The sequence below is a fragment of the Elephas maximus genome, chromosome 7, assembly GCF_024166365.1.
Source record: "Elephas maximus indicus isolate mEleMax1 chromosome 7, mEleMax1 primary haplotype, whole genome shotgun sequence".
NCBI classification, from domain to species: Eukaryota; Metazoa; Chordata; class Mammalia; order Proboscidea; family Elephantidae; genus Elephas; species Elephas maximus.
In genome coordinates, this window is record NC_064825.1 from 43,605,280 (window position 1) to 43,625,604 (window position 20,325).

General features: G+C 37.6%; 1 protein-coding gene across 5 annotated transcripts in view; it reads left to right on the forward strand.

Moving 5' to 3' along the window:
• The window catches only part of NARS2 (asparaginyl-tRNA synthetase 2, mitochondrial), a 193,195-nt gene that overhangs the window by 104,668 nt on the left and 68,202 nt on the right, over positions 1 to 20,325 (forward strand). For all 5 annotated transcript variants that reach the window (XM_049889693.1, XM_049889692.1, XM_049889691.1 and 2 more), the window contains 3 exons: positions 8,962 to 9,094; positions 14,718 to 14,816; positions 14,929 to 14,966. In XM_049889693.1, the coding sequence (XP_049745650.1) occupies positions 8,962 to 9,094; positions 14,718 to 14,816; positions 14,929 to 14,966 (270 nt within the window). The remainder of the gene's footprint in view (positions 1 to 8,961; positions 9,095 to 14,717; positions 14,817 to 14,928; positions 14,967 to 20,325) is intronic.

Sequence of the window (20,325 nt, forward strand, 5' to 3'; positions counted from 1 at the left end):
CAGTGACAAAATTTGAACTTTAGCCATGCAACACCATGGGGACTACTGCACAAAGAATTATCTCAAAAATGTTCTTGCTTGCCTCTCTTAGCCAGAATTCGTGTTTGATCTGATAATATTGGTATTTAATGTAGAGCTGTTAAGCATAGAGTATGACTTGGATATAAAGATAACTGCCTAAATGGTTCAATGGAGTCTCTCTACCTTTTATATAGGTCAGACCACATTATTGAGATTATTGTTTGTTTGTTTATTATTTATACGCAGCTTTTTTGCGGCACTTAAAGATGTATTTATAAATAAAGCCAATTCCAAAGGTATAGGCACTGGCCATTTCATCGTGTATCTGCTTTGAATGTTCCTTTCCAGGGAGCCAGGATCACTGGAGAATGGTTGGCTTATCCTTATGTTTAGATAATGAATAAGATGGCTCATAGTTTGCCCAGAAGTGACTTAAGAGCCTGGAAAAGCCTGATGCTCAGAGTTACATGCATATAATGGAAAGTTAACAAAAACTGGAAACATGGTGTGCATCAGTGCCTTTTAGAAGGAGGGCCATTTTATCACAAGAAGGGAGCTATGCCTGCAAGCCAAAAGTAGTAGTGCACTAGCTCAGTAAAGCAGCACCAGATAAGAGAGAGGGAAAGATGGGCAAAGAGGCTGGCCTACCATGGCAGATCAGTGGCTATGGGAAAAACAGAACATGTATAATAGGAGCTGGAGCAAATTCAGAAGCTTGGACCTCAAATACAGGTCCAAATCAAACATAAAGGATATGTTGAAAGTATTAATTTTGCAGAAATGTTTGGCAATAGTAGTGAAGAAGAATTTTTAGATTTTAGAGTGTAACCTCCTTAAGGCATCTTGACAAATTGTTGAAATGGTCAGGGCTATATATCGCCATTGGTACACTTCTGCCAAGTATATTGCAAGAGAGGGATAGAGAGATGCTCTAAGGAGGTGCCAGGAATCCACTCTGCTGTTGTTGTTGGGTGCCATCGGTTTCACCTCATAGGCATCCCATGTGACAGAGTAAAACTGCTCCATTGAGTTTTCTAGGCTGTAATCTTCACAGGAACAGATTGTTAGTTCGTTCTCCCACTGAGCAGCTGGGTGGGTTTGAACCTCCAGCCTTTTGGTTAGCAGCCAAGCACTCAACCAATGCACCACCAGAGCCTCTTCCACTCTGCTAATCAAAAACCCCATTGCCATCGAGTCAATTCTTAACTCATAGCAACTGCCCCATAGGGTTTCCAAGGAGCACCTAGTGGATTTGGACTGCTGACCTTTTGGTTAGCAGCCGTAGCTCTTTACCACTACACCACCAGGGTTTCTTCCACTCTGCTAGGCATAGAAAAATAATGAATGACAAATAGGTCACAATCTCAATAATCCAATGGACACACACACACACACAAAAAAAAAAAAACCCTTTTCCATCGTATGGATTCTGACTCACAGCAATCTTATAGGACAGAATAGAACTGCCCCATAGGGTTTCCAGGTAGCAGATTCAAACTGCTGACCTTTTAGTTAGTAACCAGTCAAATGCTTATCCACTGCACCACCAGGGGTCCAATGGACACAAAGCAGTAGTAAAATAAGTTATTTTCTGGATGATGGGAAAACCATTTGGTAAAGACCATTTTAAAAGCCAGCTTAAGACTACCTGTGAGTTCACTTCATTTCAGTGAACTTTTACTAAACCGGTAAATAGAGGAGTGGTACAGACATTGAGCAGGGAGGGGATTTAGAAAACGCTGTGGATCAATCTTAAGCTGAATGATAAGTTCTTCCTCTATCAAAGAACAAGTAATTCCTCTATTCTTTCAAAATATGAAGGTTTGACCTTACCTTTCAGAGCCAGGGAATTAATGGCCAAGCAATCAGTGACCACTTTATAGTAATTGATTTGTCAACTACGGACTTCATGAAACTCTGCAAGGGAGAATGTGACCTTCCTAAGAACATTTTTTTTTTTTTTTTGTAATTTTACTTTTTATTTTCTAAAAAGCCGTTTTTGTAGCTATCTTGATAGAGGTGTATTTGATGTACTTTTGTTATCTTAAACATCAACTCCAAACACATGGACTTTCCTTATATAGCTTTCCTCTCCCTATAATTTGGCATGAGAATGTTTTTTAGTGCTGAGTATTTTCTTTTTCTGCCAGTACTTCTCAGAAGTACTGGCCTTTCACCTGGCTTTGTATCTTATTTTAGAAATGGCCTTGTTCTCAGATCTTATTTTAAGGGTTGGTTGGTCTAAGCCTTGCTGCAAATGGTCTTCATGTCTATGAAAGACAAAAAAAAAAAAGTTAGCTTAAGTTAAAATAGGAGACATTGTACATGGACCTAAGAACTTAAAAATATTGCTAAAGTTACTAGAGATCAACACTAAATCACTGCTTGCCACCACCATGCCATTTTATTAAAAATGTGAAGATCACAGAGACCAAATGACTTGTTACAAGGCTACAAAATATTGATGAGAATTTATTGTTACTGTTTTCATGAAAGTAACATATCCTAGAGGACTATGATTTTAACACATAAAACAAAGTATTCATAAAGGACAGAAATATACCAAAATATCTACCCTGGAAACCCTGGTGGCTTAGTGGTTAAGTGCTACAAACGCTAACCAAAAGGCTGGCAGTTCGAATCTACCACATGCTCCTTGGAAACCATATGGAGCAGTTCTGCTGTGTCCCATAGGGTCACTATGAGTTGGAATCTACTCAATGGGTACAGTTAGTTACCTTTGACAAGGGGAATTATGTAATTTTTTTCCTCCTAATTTTCTGGGTTTTGTAAATGTTATAAGTATCATTTTTGTTAATATCATGGTTAAGACTGTGAGCTTTAGAGTCAGATCTTGGTTTGAATCTGACCTTCACCATTTACTAAGTATGTGACTTTCGGAAAGTGCTGAACTTCAGTTTCTTAGTCTAGAAAATAGAGATAATAGTACTTATTGAGCTGTTACAAGGATTAACTGTAATAGTCTTACATTTAAAGCCTGGCCCACAAAGAGTACTCACTAATGGTAGCCATTGTCACTAACCACTGCTGCTGCTGCTGCTACTACTACTACTACTGCTACTACTACTACTACCACTGCTACTACTACTACTACCACTGCTACTACTACTACTACCACAGCTACTACTACTACTACTACCGTTGCTACTACTACTACTACTACCACTGCTACTACTACTACTACTACCACCACTACATTTATAATAGGAAACCGGAAGTAGGCATAGGATGTTCATTATTGAACGATTTAGTCATTTATTTCTAAAAGACTGGAAGCTGATTTAGGCAAGTTTCCGACATACCTTCCAGCTCATTTTATCAATTCTGTTAATTTAGAGGAAGCCCCATGGCTATCAGTTCTTACCCTGTTAGAAAAATACAAGTAGCTCCCGACTTACAACATACTCAAGTTACTACAAACTGCACTTAAGACCATCTGTCTTTTCGTTTGTTTGTTGGTACATCTTACCGTTAGTACTACATACTAGTCCTATGTACTACATACAGTGTTGCAATGTATAACTTACTGATGTTATCATTCTCAGATGTTCACTCGCAAATGTTAATATGTAATGTTTCCAACCCCTAAAGACAAAAAAGATTGAATTTATAAAGATACTAATAAAAGGCAATAATAATGAAAATTAAAAAGAAAAAACAAAAAGTAGGTAGTCCCCAGTTTATGACAGGGTTCTGAGGACTCCCTCGTAAGTTGGTTCTGACAAAAGTCAAATACTGCACTTAGGAAACCCTGCTGGCATAGCAGTTAAATGCTGTGGCTACTAACCAAAAGGTCAGCAGTTTGAATCCACTAGGTGCTCCTTGGAAGCTCTACAAAGCAGTTCTACTCTGTCCTATAGGGTCGCTAAGAGTCGGAATTGACTCGACGGCAGTGGGTTTGGTTTTTTGGTTTTACCTGTACTTAACTCTTGGGTGTTTCAGTCAGAACCTGATCGTTAAATATAACTAAAATCAAATTTCTGGTCCTTTTCTACATTTTATAGTAGAGAGTTTGTCCTGCATTGCTGGGAGAAGTCATTAACCATTGTTAAGTAAAAAATTCCTATTGCTACTTATCTTGGAGTACCCTACACAGAATTGCCTATGTGAGAAGCAGATGCCCTTGTGACTTGAAGTTCTTTTTAGAACTTGTTTTCTCCATACCTGGTACCTGAATACAAATAACATGTCTCTTTCAAACAACAATCTCAGCAGCCTTCCTCATACTTCAGTTAAGCTTCCCTGAAGGATGACTGCCAATTTCTTGGAAGAGTCCTAAAGTAAATTTCAGCTGTGCCACATAGTTTGTGTTTCTCACTAGGAAAAATTCATAATTTAGTTGGGGATCATGTTAAAATACACTTCATTGCTAGAGAACATCTGTATATCCAATTTCTTGTGATGCAATAACAGACAGAATTGTCATTTTTTTAGATATATTTATTGCCAGCCCGCCTAGAGACTGCGTAGTTACAGGTTGGAAATGGGGCTTTGTCATTTTTTAATTCATTATTTGGGGCAGACCTGGATTGTCTAACCCATGTTACGTACTGTAATAGCCTCAGTAAAATGCATCTGAGAATTTTTCTATATTTTATTTGTAACGTCACTGTTTGTACAGATGTTGTACGTTTTCTAGCTTTCAACTGAGGAAGCCCATCATCATCATTAGCACTCATTGATTCAACACGAGAACTTGTTTTATCTTCGGCACTGGAGGTGCAAACATGAATAAAACATGATGCTTGCCCTGGAAAATTTCTTAGTTTACGGAGGGAGAAAGATGCTTAAATACATAATTACGCAGTGATGGAAAAATCACATTAAGGATAAGGTTGCACAGCCAATTACTATAATTGCTCTCAGTAAGTTGTACACCTGTAAAAAGTTGAATTGGTAAAAATTGTATGATAGATATATTCAGGTGGATGAACCTACAGAACAACAACAACAAAAAAGAGTAGCTGCTGAAGCTGCTTATGTACGACCAAATACCTCATGGGATTTTGTTCCTTGGTTTGGAGGTTTAGGGTCATGATTTCACGGTACATCCCAGTTAACTGGCCTAATAACGTGTTTAGTGCTTCTTTTCTACCTCATACTTCATTGCATAGTGCCTGGGGTCTTAAAAGCTTGCAAGGGGCCATCCAAGGCACAACAATGGTATCTATTCACCTGGAACAACAGAAGAAGGAGACTCAGAAACAGGAGGAGGATATGGAATGTGTGGCTAATTTTCTCCTTTGCCATGAGATCAGAAGAACTGGATGGTGCCCAGCTACCATTACTGAACATTTTGATCAAAGATTCCATAGAAGAATCATGATCAAAAGGGGAAAAATGCAGAGCAGAATTTCAAATTCTCACAGACTCTAGACTTTCTGGAGCCATGAGGGTGGATGAACCCCTGAAACTATTGCCCCAAGATAATCTTTAAACCCTAAACCAAAAATATCCCCTGAAGTCATCTTAAAACCGAACAGTAGTTTAGCTTAACTAGTGACAAAGGTCTGCCTTGAGCATTATCCTCTTTTAAGAACTATCTGTATGGGATCAAACTGACAATAGCAACTTGAAAGATTAGAAAAGAACTTTAGGGGGCAGTAAGTTTATGTTAATGAGGGAGGAACAACTCAGAAAAGGAGGGTGAGAATGGTTGCACAACTCAAAAAATATAAACAATGTCACTAAATTGTGCATGTAGAAACTGTTGAATTAGTGTATGTTTTGCTGTATATATTCTCATCAACAACAAAATAAATAAAATTTAGAGAAAAAACCTAAAAAATACATAATTACATTTCAAAGTGATGTATGCTATATAACAAATATATAAACAGAGTGTTACAGTAGTATACAGACAATAAATTTGGGAGTGTGTGGTTAAGGTTCCAAAGAGAAAGTGGCATTTGAACCACGACTTAAAGAATGAGTAAGAATGCCATTTGGAGAGAGAAGCAGGCAATGGACATTCCAGAATAGGGAACGGCCTATGCAAAGACCTAGAGGTGTGCAGAGGCATTTTATAGAAGGAGACTGCGTTCAGTGTGGCTGGTGAAAAGGCCATGTCAGGGAAGGTCACCAGTTTAGGAGTTTGAATTTTTTTTCCTTTGGGCAGTGGGGAATCACTGATGAATTTTAAATTAGGACTGACATAATCAGATCTGAGTTTGAAAATTCACAGTAGTTTGGGGCCAGAGGGAGAAAAAACCAGGTAGCAGGCACTAGTTTAACAGCTGTTGTAGTTTTCCAAGTCAGAGACAAATATTTGCACTAAGACAGTAGCAATGGAAATAAAGATGAGATGCTAGATAGTTAAGAGTTTTCCAAGGTGTAAACAACAGGATTTTGTGATCAGTATGATGTGTGGGGTCAAGGGGAAGGAAATGCTGTCTTGGGTGACTAGATGAATGGTGAGGTTATTAACTGAGTGGGGGGAAACATAAAAGGAAAAGCAGATGGTTCATTTTGCTTTTGTTGTGAGGAGTGAAGCAATTTTGTACAAGGTAGATTTACCCTTTTCAGGAGCATTCTAGGAGACAAGTCTGGATCTGAATCTCGAGAGACAAGTAACCAAAGTAGCATTTTTAAGTTCTTACCGTTTATTTGTCTATTGAAAACTAAGGTTCTCAGAGGTTAACTGACTATGGTCTCAGAAAGGTGGCTGTAGAACCAAAACATAAATTTCTAAGCTTCTAACCAACTAAGTCGTAATTGAAATAGCCTTTGTTATGGTTTGAATTGCGTACTCAAAAAAATGTGTATCACCTTGGGTAGGCCATGACTCCCAGTACTGTGTGATTTTCCATCATTTTGTCATCTGATGTGATTTTCCTATGTGTTGTAAATCCTACCTCTATGATGTTAATGAGCAGGATAGAGGCAGTTACATTATTGAGTCAGGATTCAATCTACATGGTTAGGTTGTATTTTGCTTGAATCAATCTCTTTTGTAAAAGAGAGAATCAAGCAGACAGACGGGGGACCTTCTGCCACCAAGAATGCAGAGCTAGGAGCAGAAAGCAGAACCAGGAGCAGAGTGTGTCCTTTGGACCTGGGGTCCCTGTTCTGAGAAGCTCCTAGACCAGGGGAAGATTGATGACAAGGACCTTCCTCCAGAACCCTCTTGAATTCGGGCTTCTAGTCTATTAGATTGTGAGAGAATAAACTTCTGTTTGTTAAAACCACCCACTTGTGATATTTCCATTGTAGCAGCACTGGATAACTAAGACAGCCTTTTAAAAGAAAAAATGAAACTCTTGGTTTCCGCTATAATTATTTAACTATTTAATTTCCCAGAATATCTGTATTTAAAAAAAAAAAAGGCCAAACAAAATGAGTAGCATTTGTATACAAAAATTGGCCTATTTTCTAAACTGCATTTTCTGACCCTTATGTTATTTGGCTGATGACAGACTAATGAAAAGTACTCAGGATCATAGCCAAGGAGCCCCAAGCCTTTTGTTTTGTTCTGGCAAAGCCTTAAAATTCGGTGATCAGACAGACATAGCTGGAGAAAAATAGAGAACAAAATTCTGGCTCACAAAGAAAGACCAGACTTACTGGTCTGACAGAAACTGGGGAAACCCTGAGAGTATGGCCCCCAGACACCCTTTTAACTCAGTACTGAGGTCACTACTGAGGCTTACCATTCAGCCAAAGATTGAACAGACAGGCCCATAAAACAAATAACTTATAGGAGACTAAATGGGTACACCAGCCCAGGGGCAAGGACGAGAAGGAAGGAGGGACAAAAAAGCTGGAAGAATAGAAATAGCAAACCCAAGGTTGAGAAGGGGAGAGTGTTGACAGGTCGTGAGGTTGGAAACCAATGTCACAAAATAATACATGCATTAATTGTTTAATGAGAAACTAATTTGTTCTGTAAACCTTTATCTAAAGCACAGTAAAAAAAAAATGGTTAAAAAAAAATTTAGGGATTAGACATTCTCAAGAAATACCCATATATGACATATATGCTTTATCTAATCTCAGTTGCTACCCTGTTTCAATATAAGGGAGACTAGAAGTGTCAAAGATTAAAGATATAACATCTACTTCTCTGCTGCTTTAAGGAAACCTTGGTGTGGTGTGTAGTGGTTCAGAGCTACGGCTGCTAACCAAAAGGTCAGCAGTTCGAATCCACCAGGAGCTCCTTGGAAACCCTATGGGGCAGTTCTCCTCTGTCCTATGGGGTCTGTCTGAGTCAGAATCGACCCGACGGCAATGGGTTTTTTGCTCTGCTTTAAAAATAAGATTTTTATTCCCATTTAGATGGTTAAATTATAGTCCTTTTTGAAAACCAGGGAATAAAGTGGACAGTTCCTGAAAACACACCCTTACCCCCCTCCTTCCTGAACAAATTTCAGGGGTCATTCACCTTGATTGAAACACTTGGGTGGTCTTGAAGGAATTGGGTAGGCTTTGAACAAGGTGAATCGTCATACGCATCTGATTATCTTTTCTTTTTTCAAGTATTCAGAAAATAAATTAGCACACCTTATCCACAATGAAATTCCCATTTTAGCTGTTAACCATCCAGATTCTTTGTCAGTTTCTTGAGCAATGGTATTTTTCCTTCACTTGGTTCTTGATTGCTGTGTAATACAGTTGCTTGCAGTTTAAGGCAACTGCAGGGGAATGCACACAGAAGTGGTTATTTCTCTATATTTAGTAAGCCATAGGGTTTGTAAAGCATTTGCAGATTCCTTCAGGATAAAATGGTTTCTATAAATGTAACATTTTCAATGAAACTATTATTATCACCTATTAGAGAAATATAGCAACTATATATGTGGCTTTGTAGACAAGACAGGGCCACAAAACCTTTTTTTCCCCCTCTAGAGCTCACTAAATATTTTAAATACTTAAAACTGATCATGTGAATACTATTTTTATGCTCTTAATCTTGAATTGCAGAGCTTTTACTCAAGTGTTTACCTTTGGTCCAACGTTCCGAGCTGAGAATTCACAGAGCCGGAGACACCTGGCAGAGTTTTATATGGTAGAAGCAGAAATTTCTTTTGTTGAGAGCCTTAAAGATCTCATGCAGGTAGGTACTCAAGTTTTAAAATAGTTTTAAATACTGGGCATCTATGACATTAAAATGCTTCTATATACATTCTACTTCAGACACCTGTGTGTTATAGGTACTCACAGAATGAACGAAGATGAAGAATGACTTAATAAACATTTACTGTACCTTTAGCATAGTAATTTAAAGTACGAAAGTCAGACAGATTTAAGATCTTATATCAGCTGTGCCATCAGGTTTGCTCTGAAGTTACCTGACCTTCATGATCTTTAGCCCCTCAAGTATAAACTGAGAATAACAGTACCTATTCTATAAGGTGGAAACCCTGGTGGCATAGTGGTTAAGTGCTATGGCTGCTGACCAAAAGGTTGGCAGTTCAAATCCACCAGGTGCTCCTTAGAAACTCTATGGGGCAGTTCTACTCTGTCCTATAGGGTTGCTATGAGTTGGAATCAACTCGACAGCAATGGGTGGGTTATTGTGATGAGTAAATGAAATAATATGTATAATAGAATACACCTAGTATGGGATATGGCACATGGCAGGCTCAGTAAATAGCAGCTCTTTGTATTCTTGTTATTTGCTAGGCAAATAAATAAAACATCTTCAATCTGTATTAGAAAGCACTTGTCAGAGCTCAGTTTTAAAGCACAGGCAAAAAGAATGTGGAAATACGAAGCCAGGTCATGAAGAACCTTGTATTTGAATGCCACGCTAAGGAGTCTGAACCTTATCCAAAACGTAAAGGAGAAAGAGTTTGGAAAAGTCGTGGTCAGAGTTATATTTTCCAGCAATATGAAGAACGATTTGGAGGGGAGGCTGTGGCCATAATCTAGAAAAAGCACATAAGGTCTAGAGTGGTTAGGTCTAGATTTGAATCTTAGCCTGTCACGTGCTATGTAATTGTAGACAAGGGACTTGATTTCTCTGATGCTCAGTTTCCTCATCTGTAGAATAACAGAATAATAATTCCTACTTCATAGAATAGTTGAGAGGATTAGGTAGGTAATATACATAAAGAACTTAGTATAGTCCAGGATGCTTAATAAGTACTCATTAAATAATAATTAGGAGCCTTGGTGGCACAGTAGTTAAAGCGCTCAGCTACTAACCAAAAGGTCAGCTGTTTAAACCCATTGGCTGCTCAGAGGGGGAAAGATATGGCAGTCTGAGTCTGTAAAGACTATAGCCTTGGAAACCCTATGGGGCAGTTCTGCTTTGTGCTGTAGGGTCACTGTGAGTTGGAACCGACTCGATGGCAACGGGTTTCAGTAAAAATATGTTATTATGAACTCTCTATCCAATACCATTTTGATTAATACCTTAGTCTGAATTTGAAATTACAGGATGTTTAACAATTTTCATCAGTTCTGTCTTCATTCTATTTTATTTATTTTATGTTTTATTTCTTTCTACTTCTATTCACCCAGTAAAGAACCCAACTCCACTTAAAACACAAATACCATAAAATAGAGTAGACTCACTATCTTATTACCCATTAGAGGTCATTATTCAAGTTTTGCTCAGTCCACAGTCTTCCTGCTATTGTGTACTTTTCATAATCCTTAGGTGGGTAGTTTTGTATTCTGTCCAGATATTTCAGTTGTGATTAGTTGAAAAGAGAGATTGTAATCACTTGCTCTATCTTGGCCAGATAGAAAAACTTAAAAAAAAGGCTTAATTATTAACTATTTTCTGTTTTTACTCTTAAAAGTGTCCCAGCTTAGACAATCCATTATATAGTTAAACCAGAAAGTTTCTGACTAATTTTGTGACCCAACATCTCAGACTTTCTGGTATAGAAATCTCAAACAGATTTTATGTAATTTTATTACTGTTGTTAAACTTTGAATCGACTCCACAGCACTGGGGTTTTTGGGGTTTTGGTGGTAAGCTAACACAATCAGTATGTTATTAGGAGCCCCAGAGTTGGTTATTTCACTGCTGTTTATAGTGCTGAATTATGTTTTATTGATATTTGTTAGGCAATAAAACTAAATACTAATGAAGAATACTTAACTGATCCAAATTGTTGTTGTGATATTTCCTTCCAAGTACTCTTCTAACTCCAGGTAATTCTTGTCCAGCAGAATTTTAAGTAGTCACCTGACCTGAGCAGTTTTCTCTCATGTTAAAGGATTTGAATGGCAAATAAGAATCCTGATGCTGACCTTCATGAAGCTAATAATAAATAGGAACATAATGAGATAAACAAGAATATTCACGTTTTGTCAAAAAAAAAAAATTTTTTTTTTTTGTCAAGGGATTTGCTATTTGAGTTATTTTAGAATTTCATTGAGTGGTACTCAAGGCATACACTATTGAATGATTTAATTAATTAGAATATAAACTTTTTTCCTAAAGACAGAAGAGCAGGTGTGCAACCCCTCCCAAAAAAAAGTAACCTCCTGTTTCTCTTCATGTTTTGACTTTCATAATTACATTGTATGGAAATTATTATGATGATGCACAGTGGTCTCTTGACTATTGTAACAAAGGATTTTTTCCCCTTGTCAGTTCTAAGCAGTTAAGTATTACTCTTTTAAATCTGGGATCTTAAAAGCTTGCAAGCAGCCATCAATACATCAATTGGTCTCACCCCTCTTGGAGCAAAGGAAAATGAAGAAACCAAAGGCACAAGGAAAATATTAAACCAAAGAACTAAAGGACCACATGAACCAGAGACTCTACCAGCCTGAGGCCAGAAGAACTGGCTACCATTAGTGACTGCCTGGACAGGGAACACAACAGAGAGTCCTGAACAGAGCAGGTGAAAAACGTAGAACAGAGCTCAAATTCCTGTAAAAAGACCCGACTTAATGGTCTGGCAGAGGCTGGAGGAACCCCCGAAGCTATGGCCCCCGATGCACTGTTAACCCAGCACTGAAACCATTCCTGAAGTCCACTCTTCAGATAAAGATTAGACAGGAGTATAAAACAAAAAAAAAATAATGCACATGAGGAACGTGCTTCTTAGTGCAGCCAGATACATGAGACCAAATGGGCAGCTCCTGTCCAAAAGCAGGATGAGAAGGCAGGAAGGGACAGGAAGGTGGTCGGATGGACACAGGGAATCGGGGTGGGAAGGGGGAGTGTGCCATCACATTGTGGGGATCGCAGCTAATGTCACAAAACAGTATGTGTGTAAATTTTCTCCTGAGAACGAACTTGAGCTATAAACTTTCACCTAAAGCACAATAAAAAAGGAAAAAAAAAAAGTAGTACTGTTTTAGTGCTATTAAAACATCTGAAAGATAAGTTAATCCTTCAGTTATGTTTCTGTTTTCTTCAAATATGTTTACAGATCATAATCTGAATATCAAGGTTAGAGAAGCCAAGGATTTTCTGCTTCAAATGGAAATTTACTACCCATGAAAGACACCGATTTAACGGCCCCAGTGGTCAAAGTCTTCATCTTATGCATGGGCGTATTGTGTCCCTCAGTAGTGAAGGCACACTCTCTGCTGGTTTCTCCTCCCATTTGCCTCAGTTTTATTTAATGATTGAGGGATATGACCCTTCATAAATCATTCAGTTGCTTAGTGCTTTCTTTATCTCACTGTAAACGAAGGTGATAAAGCCTCAAAGAAAAGCAACTTTAGCCTCCTTTTCGCTCTTCCCTTGTCATCAAGTTACTCCTTAAATTCAAGTGGTTTTCTTTCTCTTTCTCCACTGGTTTGGAATTGATACATTATGTTTCTGTTACTTTAATGGTTTACATTTTTAACATCATTGCTTAAATGAAGTCTAAATTAAAACATCTCTCCCCTCCTTAGAATACCAGCTTGGACATTTCTGCCTTAATTCTGTTTACTCCCTTCTGTTTTATGCTTACTGTTGTCAAGTCTTTTGATTCCAGCTTGTTTTTCCTTCCCCCAAATTAGTTGTCATTACTATTTTACACTGTCAGTGCTGTAGCTACCCCACAGGCTTGCCAATTTTTTGTCACCGTATAGATATACATGTTGGTTAAATAGAAAATTGCAGTGGAAGATTAAGAGAACAAACTAGGAATGCAGTAGAGCATTGTAAAACGTCTGAAATAAATGTCACTAATGAAAATTGAACCATTATAAAATGTATCCGGTTTTCACTTTTTACTTAAGGATTGTCCTTTATCTAATCATATTCAATTACTTTAGCAGACAGTTACGACCCTACTGTGTTTCCAGCCTTGATAAGATGATGTACCAGTGATACCAAAACTAAAAACCACACCTGTTGCCATGGTGTCGATTCCAACTCATAGCGACCCTATAGGACAGAGTAGAATTCATAGGGTTTCCAGGGAGCGGATGGTTGGTTTGAACTGCCAACCTTTTGGTTAGCAGCTGTAGCTCTTGGCCACTGTGCCACCAAGGTCAACAAAGAAAAAGAAGATCCCTGCCTTTGAGGCAGCCTATACTTTATACATGTATGTATCTTTTTTGAGTATGGCTCTTGAAGGGCTTTATGTGATCTCAGAAGCCCTGGTGCCTCCATGGTGAAACACTCGGCTGCTAACCTAGAGGTCGACAGTTTGAACCTACCAGCCACTCGGGGAGAAAGATGTAACAGTCTCCCATAAAGATTAACAGCCATGGAAAACCTATGGGGCAGTTCTATTCTGTCCTATAGGGTCACTATGAGTCAGAATTGACTCGGCAGCAGTGAGTGGTTTGGTTTTGGTTTATATGATCTCACTGATTTCAAACTAGAAATTCTAGTTCCGTTTAAAAAGACAATGTTTTCTCTCTCGGTTACTTTTTTCTTCTAAGAGGAGGTTTTTCCCTTGATGCTGCCATGGACATCCCTGAATTCTTATATACTTACTTGTGTTCTATACTTATTTGTGTTGTTTTTACTTTTTGCTAAAGCAAGGCAAAAATGTATATATTTATATCTAGATATAGTGCACTGCTTGTATAATTATAAAGTTTATCAAAAAAGAGAAACTTTATTCAAAGCCTACTTGCTTTCTACATTTTTTAATTTCATTTAACTGAACCACTTCTCAAAGTTCTCTTACCCTTCACAACAACTAATGTCTGTCGTGTGCTTCTCTGAACCAGGTACTAAGCTAAGACTTATACATGAAGTATCTCATTTAATCCTCACAACAGTCCTGTAAGCTGGGTACTATTATTATCCTGACTCTACAGGTGAGGATAATTGAATTTAGAGAGGTACCAGTCTGTCTTAACTGTTCATTTGACATCCCACTTAAATACCCGTATTGAAATTGTTCATGTAAGATTTAAACATTTTTCTTTCTTTTTTTTTCCCCCTCATCTCAAAAGTTGAGATGCCTCTTCTAATAAATCTGGAAAACTGAACTTACTTGCTTTCGTACATTCAGGGATTCAGAGGCCTAATGAATTTGTAGTTGCTAGAAAGATGGAGGAAACCTTGGTGGCGTAGTAGTTAGGTGCTACGGCTGCTAAACAAAAGGCCGGCAGGTCAAGTCCCCTAGGCGCTCCTTGGAAACTCTATGGGGCAACTCTGCTCTGTCCTATAGTTACTATGAGTCAGAATCGACTTGATGGCAACCGTTTTTGTTTTTTTTTTTTAAGAAAGATGGAAGGCAGCCCTTACAGAGCTCGGAACAGATTTTTCGTATAAAACTGCTTAGTTGTTGGACAATTCTGTCATTTCTCTGTAGGTTATGGAGGGGCTCTTCAAGACTACCGTAATGATGGTTCTCTCAAATTGTCCTGAAGATGTTGAACTCTGTCACAAATTCATAGCTCCTGGCCAAAAGGTAAATAGTTTTATGGATAAAGCAGAATTCTTCTGTTCTTTGAATAGGTTAATTATATGTAATGAATATAATTACATTGAATACATTTTCTTTTTCCTCTTTTCTCACCAAGGATAGATTAGAACATATGATGAAAAACAACTTTTTAATGTAAGTATCGTTTCTCTTTATTTAAACTTTATCATTGTATTTATTACACACTGTATTGTAATTTTTTGTTTATTTATCTTCTTAGTCATGAAGTAAGATCCATGTTTTTAATTATTTTTATAGCTCATATCTGGTTCATAATTGATAATGTAATGTTTTATGAATAAATAAATCAAAGCAAGACAAATGAACACAGTAATTATAATCTGTATAACCACAGTTCAAACTAATTTTAGTAATGAAAATTTGACTTGATTAAAGAACAAACTTTTAAAATATGCACGTAATGTCTGCCCCTCACTTCCTCTCTCTTTCAGTCTTCTTTATCTTCTCTTGCTAAAATCGGTAATATATCCTGAACAGGTTTTTTAATCACTTTTTTTAATCTAGAGATCTGTGTTTTAAGTATAACACATACACTATTGTTTTGTTTCCACTATAATCCTATTCAAGGAGCCCTGGTGGTGTAGTGGTTGAAGCGGTTGGCTGCCAACCAGAAGTTCAGTAGGCTCAAACTCTATAGCACAGTTCTACTCTGCCCTGTAGGTTGCTGTGAGCTGAAATCTACTCCATGGCAGTGGGTTTTGGTTTGGGGATAATCCAATTCAGTTAGTACTTGATAATGGACTGGTTGTTTATTCCACTAACTATATTAATCAGATAGGTTGTTTCTTTTCACAGTTTATTATAAAACAAACACTTTGATATGGAAAAAGAACAATAAATAACCTCTTTGTGTACAGTAGAAACAATTTAAATAAAACTAAGTACGTATAGTATGTACCAGAAGTAAGTTTGATATTCAGAAGAATAAAAAGATGTCCCTGATCATAAGTTGATATCTTGCTTTGGTTGCTCTCTTGAGGATTAGGAAGCTTATATTCTTAGAAGATTAAATAGTTCACGCTGTGTTTGAGAAGGGGCATAAGGAAAATTTGTTAGTCTTGACTGGGCTGAAAATTTTAGGAATCTGAGAGAGGCTACATGTTAAAAAGTGCTGAGTCATTGAGTTTAAATGAGTAGTAAAGCAACAGGCATGGGGTTAGAAAAGGAGGAGATAGTCAAGGGCCCCATGATCTCTAAGGGTAAAGAAGTACAAACGGAGGCTTTTGAGGGTTTTTCTTTCACTTAAAAAATGTTTATTGAACACCTCCTATGTGCTAAGCATTGTTCTGGAATCTAAAAACTGTCTTTGAGTAGTGACAAAGCATTTAAAATTCCCTGCCTTCATCAAGTTTACATTCTAGGGGAAATAATAGGCAAGAAATAAAATAAATAAGTAAAATATATAGTAGTCTTTGAGAATGATAAGTATTAAGGATAAAAAAAAAAAAAAACCCAGAGAAGGGAAATACTGAAAGGGTTAAGAGGTAGAAATTTTAGACAGTGTAGCCAGGGAAGATCTCACTGAGGTAATTTTTAAGTAAAGATCTTAAAAAAAAAAGTGAGAGAACCAGCTATATGAATGTGTGGGAGAAGAATATTCCAGGCAGAGGGAATAGCAAGTACAAAGACCTTGAGGTTGGAGCTTGCCTGGAGTGCTCAAGTAATAGTGAAGAGTCAATAAGGGAAGGAGACAAAGAAAGGAGAGAGGCAGATCATGTGTGGCCTTATAGATTACTGTGCCGAGTTTGGGTTTTTACTTGGATACTGAGGTAGGGAAGCCACTGAAGGGTCTCAACAGAGAGATAACATGATCCGACTTCAGTTTAGCAGCATCGCTCCGCTCCTTGTAGAGAATAGGTTGTAGCAGGATAAGAGTGGGAGCAGCAAACCAATTAGGAGACCATTACAGTGGTCTAGGTTAGAGTTAGTGGTGATCTGAACCAGGATGGTGGCCATGGAGGTTGATAGAAATCGTCCTGTTTTGGATGTATTTTAAAGATACAGCAAACAGGATTTGCTGAGGATGAGAAAGAAAGTAATTGAGAGTAACTTCAAGGCTTTTGTCTTATACATACAATTGGAAAAATGAAGTTGCCATTACCTGAGATTGAGAAAGATATACGAGTAGCAGGGTTTTTCTTGTTTGGTTTTGTTGTTGGAGGTAGGAGGATCAAAAGCTTAAACATGTTGAGATTGTGATGCTTTTTGTTATTGTTGTTAGTTGCCGACCCATGGCAACCCCATGTGTACAGAGTAGAACTGCGCCGTGGGGTTTTCAAGGCTGTGACCTTTCAGAAACAGATTGCCAGGCCTATCTTCGGAGGCACCTCTGGGTAGGTTTGAGCCGCCAACCTTTTGGCTAGTAATTGAGCACTTAACCGTTTGCACCGCCCGTGAACTCCTGAGCGCTTTTTCGACATCCGGTTATAGATGTTGGATAAGCATTTGAATATACAGGTGTGGAGTTTAGAGAAAAGTTCTGGGTGTGTTCATATCTATAAAAGTAATAATTAAGTAGATGAGGAAAGAAGTAACTTGGGCATTCCAAGGAATCTGTGCTGGTGATAGAAAAACCAGGGAGAAGATCACAATTACTCCTATCTAATGAATAAGATCCCAGATGGGGAAAATAGTGTTTACCATTTATTGAATATGTACTATGTGCCAGACAGTGATAAACTTTCCATACATAAGTAGTTCACATCAACTCTGGGAGTGTTACTATCCCCATTCCACATTCTATAGCTGAAGAATCTGAGGCTCAAAGAAATTAATTGAGTAAAAGATGTAACAGATATTTAAACCCAAATTTACTTCATTGTCTAAAAGGGCACTGGAATTAATGGTAGTAGTTGTAGCTCCTCCACTGTCCTTAAACCAGTTGCTGTCAAGTCAGTCGGACTCATGGCAACCCTGTGTTTGTCAGAGTAGAACTATGCTCCATAAGGTTTTCAATGACTAATTTTTCAGAAGTAGGTCACCAGGCCTTTCTTCCAAGACATCTCCGGGTAGACTCAAATTGCCAACCTTTTAGTTAGCAACCAAGTGCATTAACAGTTTCCACTACCCAGGGACCCACTATCCTTATGACTCTTAAGTATCACTTAACTGTTGTGCCTTGAAGTTGTCTGAAAATAAGGAGATTGGGAAATGACCTCATGGGCTGCGCCATGTCAGTCACTGCTGTCATCATCTGTTTCACATAGCACAAGTTTATATGTAGGGTATTTGTTTATCACCTCCAGGAGGTCAGGGCCTGTGTTTATTTTGCTTACTATTATACCTGTTGTGCTTAGCACAGTGTCTGTAACAGTGACTCAGTAAATTTTTATTGAGCGAGTGAGTGAATGAACGAATGACACTGGCTCCTTTTGAGTGACTGTGGAGGTGAAGGTGTTCTTTAAAAGCTAAGTGGCACTGAATGTAGTGGACTCTGATTCAGAGGACCTGGATTCTAATCCTGGCTCCACCGCTTATCACCCATTCATTTATTTTTTTCAACAATTATTTATCGACAGCCTACTGTGAGTTAGGCACTGTGCTAATTTTTGAGGATTCAGTAGTGAAAATAGACATGAATTGGTTCTTTTACAGAATTTAAATTCTAGGAAAAAAAGATTAACAGTTAACGTGTTTACATGAATAAGTAACTACAACCGTGAACTTGATTAATAGTAAATCTTTAACCTTTCTGAACTTCAGTTTCCTCATCTATAAGGTGATATAATACCTTGTCTATCTTACATTGTTGAAAGTATCATATGACAATACTATTTCAGGTAATAAGTCAGACAAGATAATTTGAAAACCCTCCTTCTATAAAACACCTAAAAATGATCGTTAAAATATTTTCAAATCCTTTTAAATGCATTGTTTTTTAATTGTAAAAATCTAGATAACACATTTGCCAATTCAACATTTTTCACATGTGCAATTCAGTGAGACCAATTATATCTATCATGTTGCGCATCCATCACAAATACCTGTTGCCAAGTTTTCCATCACCATAAATAGAAACTCAGTGCTTCCTAAACAATTATTCATTCTTTCTACCTCTCTCCTGCTCCTGGTAACCACTGTTATTCAACTTTGATCTCTGTACATTTGCCTATTCTAGGTATTTTGTATTAGTGAGAACATAAAATATTTGTGCTTTTGTGATTGACTTATTTCATTCGATAAATGAATTTTTGAGTTCGCCAGAAAGTAAGGGAAATTCCAGGAGACAGAAACAAAGAGGGAACTGGATGCCAGAGGGATAAGCATAAATTACGTGATGCTAGAGATGTTTAAAATGGTGGGAAGGGGAGATAGAGGGAAGTTTGCTAGTCTTTGAAAGCAGAGATTTTAACAGCCACTAGAAGCCATGAGAGGACATGAGACGAGACCTAAGCTTGATGAATTAGAATCAAAATATCCCCTGAAATACACACATATACATAGCCAGAACTCGCCAAGGACTATATCTTTAATAAAAAGGTCAACTAGAAAGCAAACAATCAGAAAATTCTGCTAACCAGAATAGGGAGTTTACAAAGAAGTTTATCTTTTTTAGCCTGGGCTTTGGATATAGAGAAAAAAAAAAAAAAAATAGCCTCCACTGAGAATTTGCAGCCACTCCCTGGCCTTAAATGAATTTATATTTCCTCTCTGGTCTAGAAATCTTCAAGGCAAGAAATTTAAATAAAAAGTTACTTTGGGTTGGTGATAAGCCAGGGATAGCAATAGAAGCAAATATAAAATCAATCTTGAACTTTACAACTTCAACCCAGGTGTCACAGTATTCCCAAAAATAAACTCTGCTGTTGATATTCTCATGTTCTCAACTTTGAAACACATAGGGAAGCAACCTATCATAAGTGAACAGCAGACACACCAAACAAACAGCATGATTATACCCTCAAGAAGTTCAGATAACAGTAGTGACAATAGAATGATAAAATAATATCTTCAAGTTGTTTAAAGAAAATAACGGTCAGCTTAGAACTAAAACACTGGCAGCAGTAGCATGTAAAACCAGAGAGGCAAGTTAAAGTGTTTTAGTCTTCACGTCGTTTGGAAGGATGATAGAGATACTGATTAACTTTAGAATTGTTAAGTTGCATATGCGTGTTAAAATTTAAGAGTAGCCACTAAAAGAATAGTGGGATGGTGGTGGCGTGGTGACGATGATTATTAAATTAATCCCTTGAGAGGTAACAAGTTGAGAAATAGTGTGGTGCCCCTGTCTATCACTTGGTCGTTACCTTTCCCCTTCTTTGCAATCATTAAGATTTTGAAATTCCTGACTATATGAATGAATCTGCCCTTGATTTCTAAAAAAAGAAAAGTAAAAATAAAAAATAAGAGGGCAGAGCCAACGTGGCACTATAGACAGAAGCACCACACCATCCTTCCACAGCAAAAACAGAGACAAACGTCAATCCTTGGAAGCCTAAGCATCAAATGAAAAGAAAATGAACTCAACCAAACA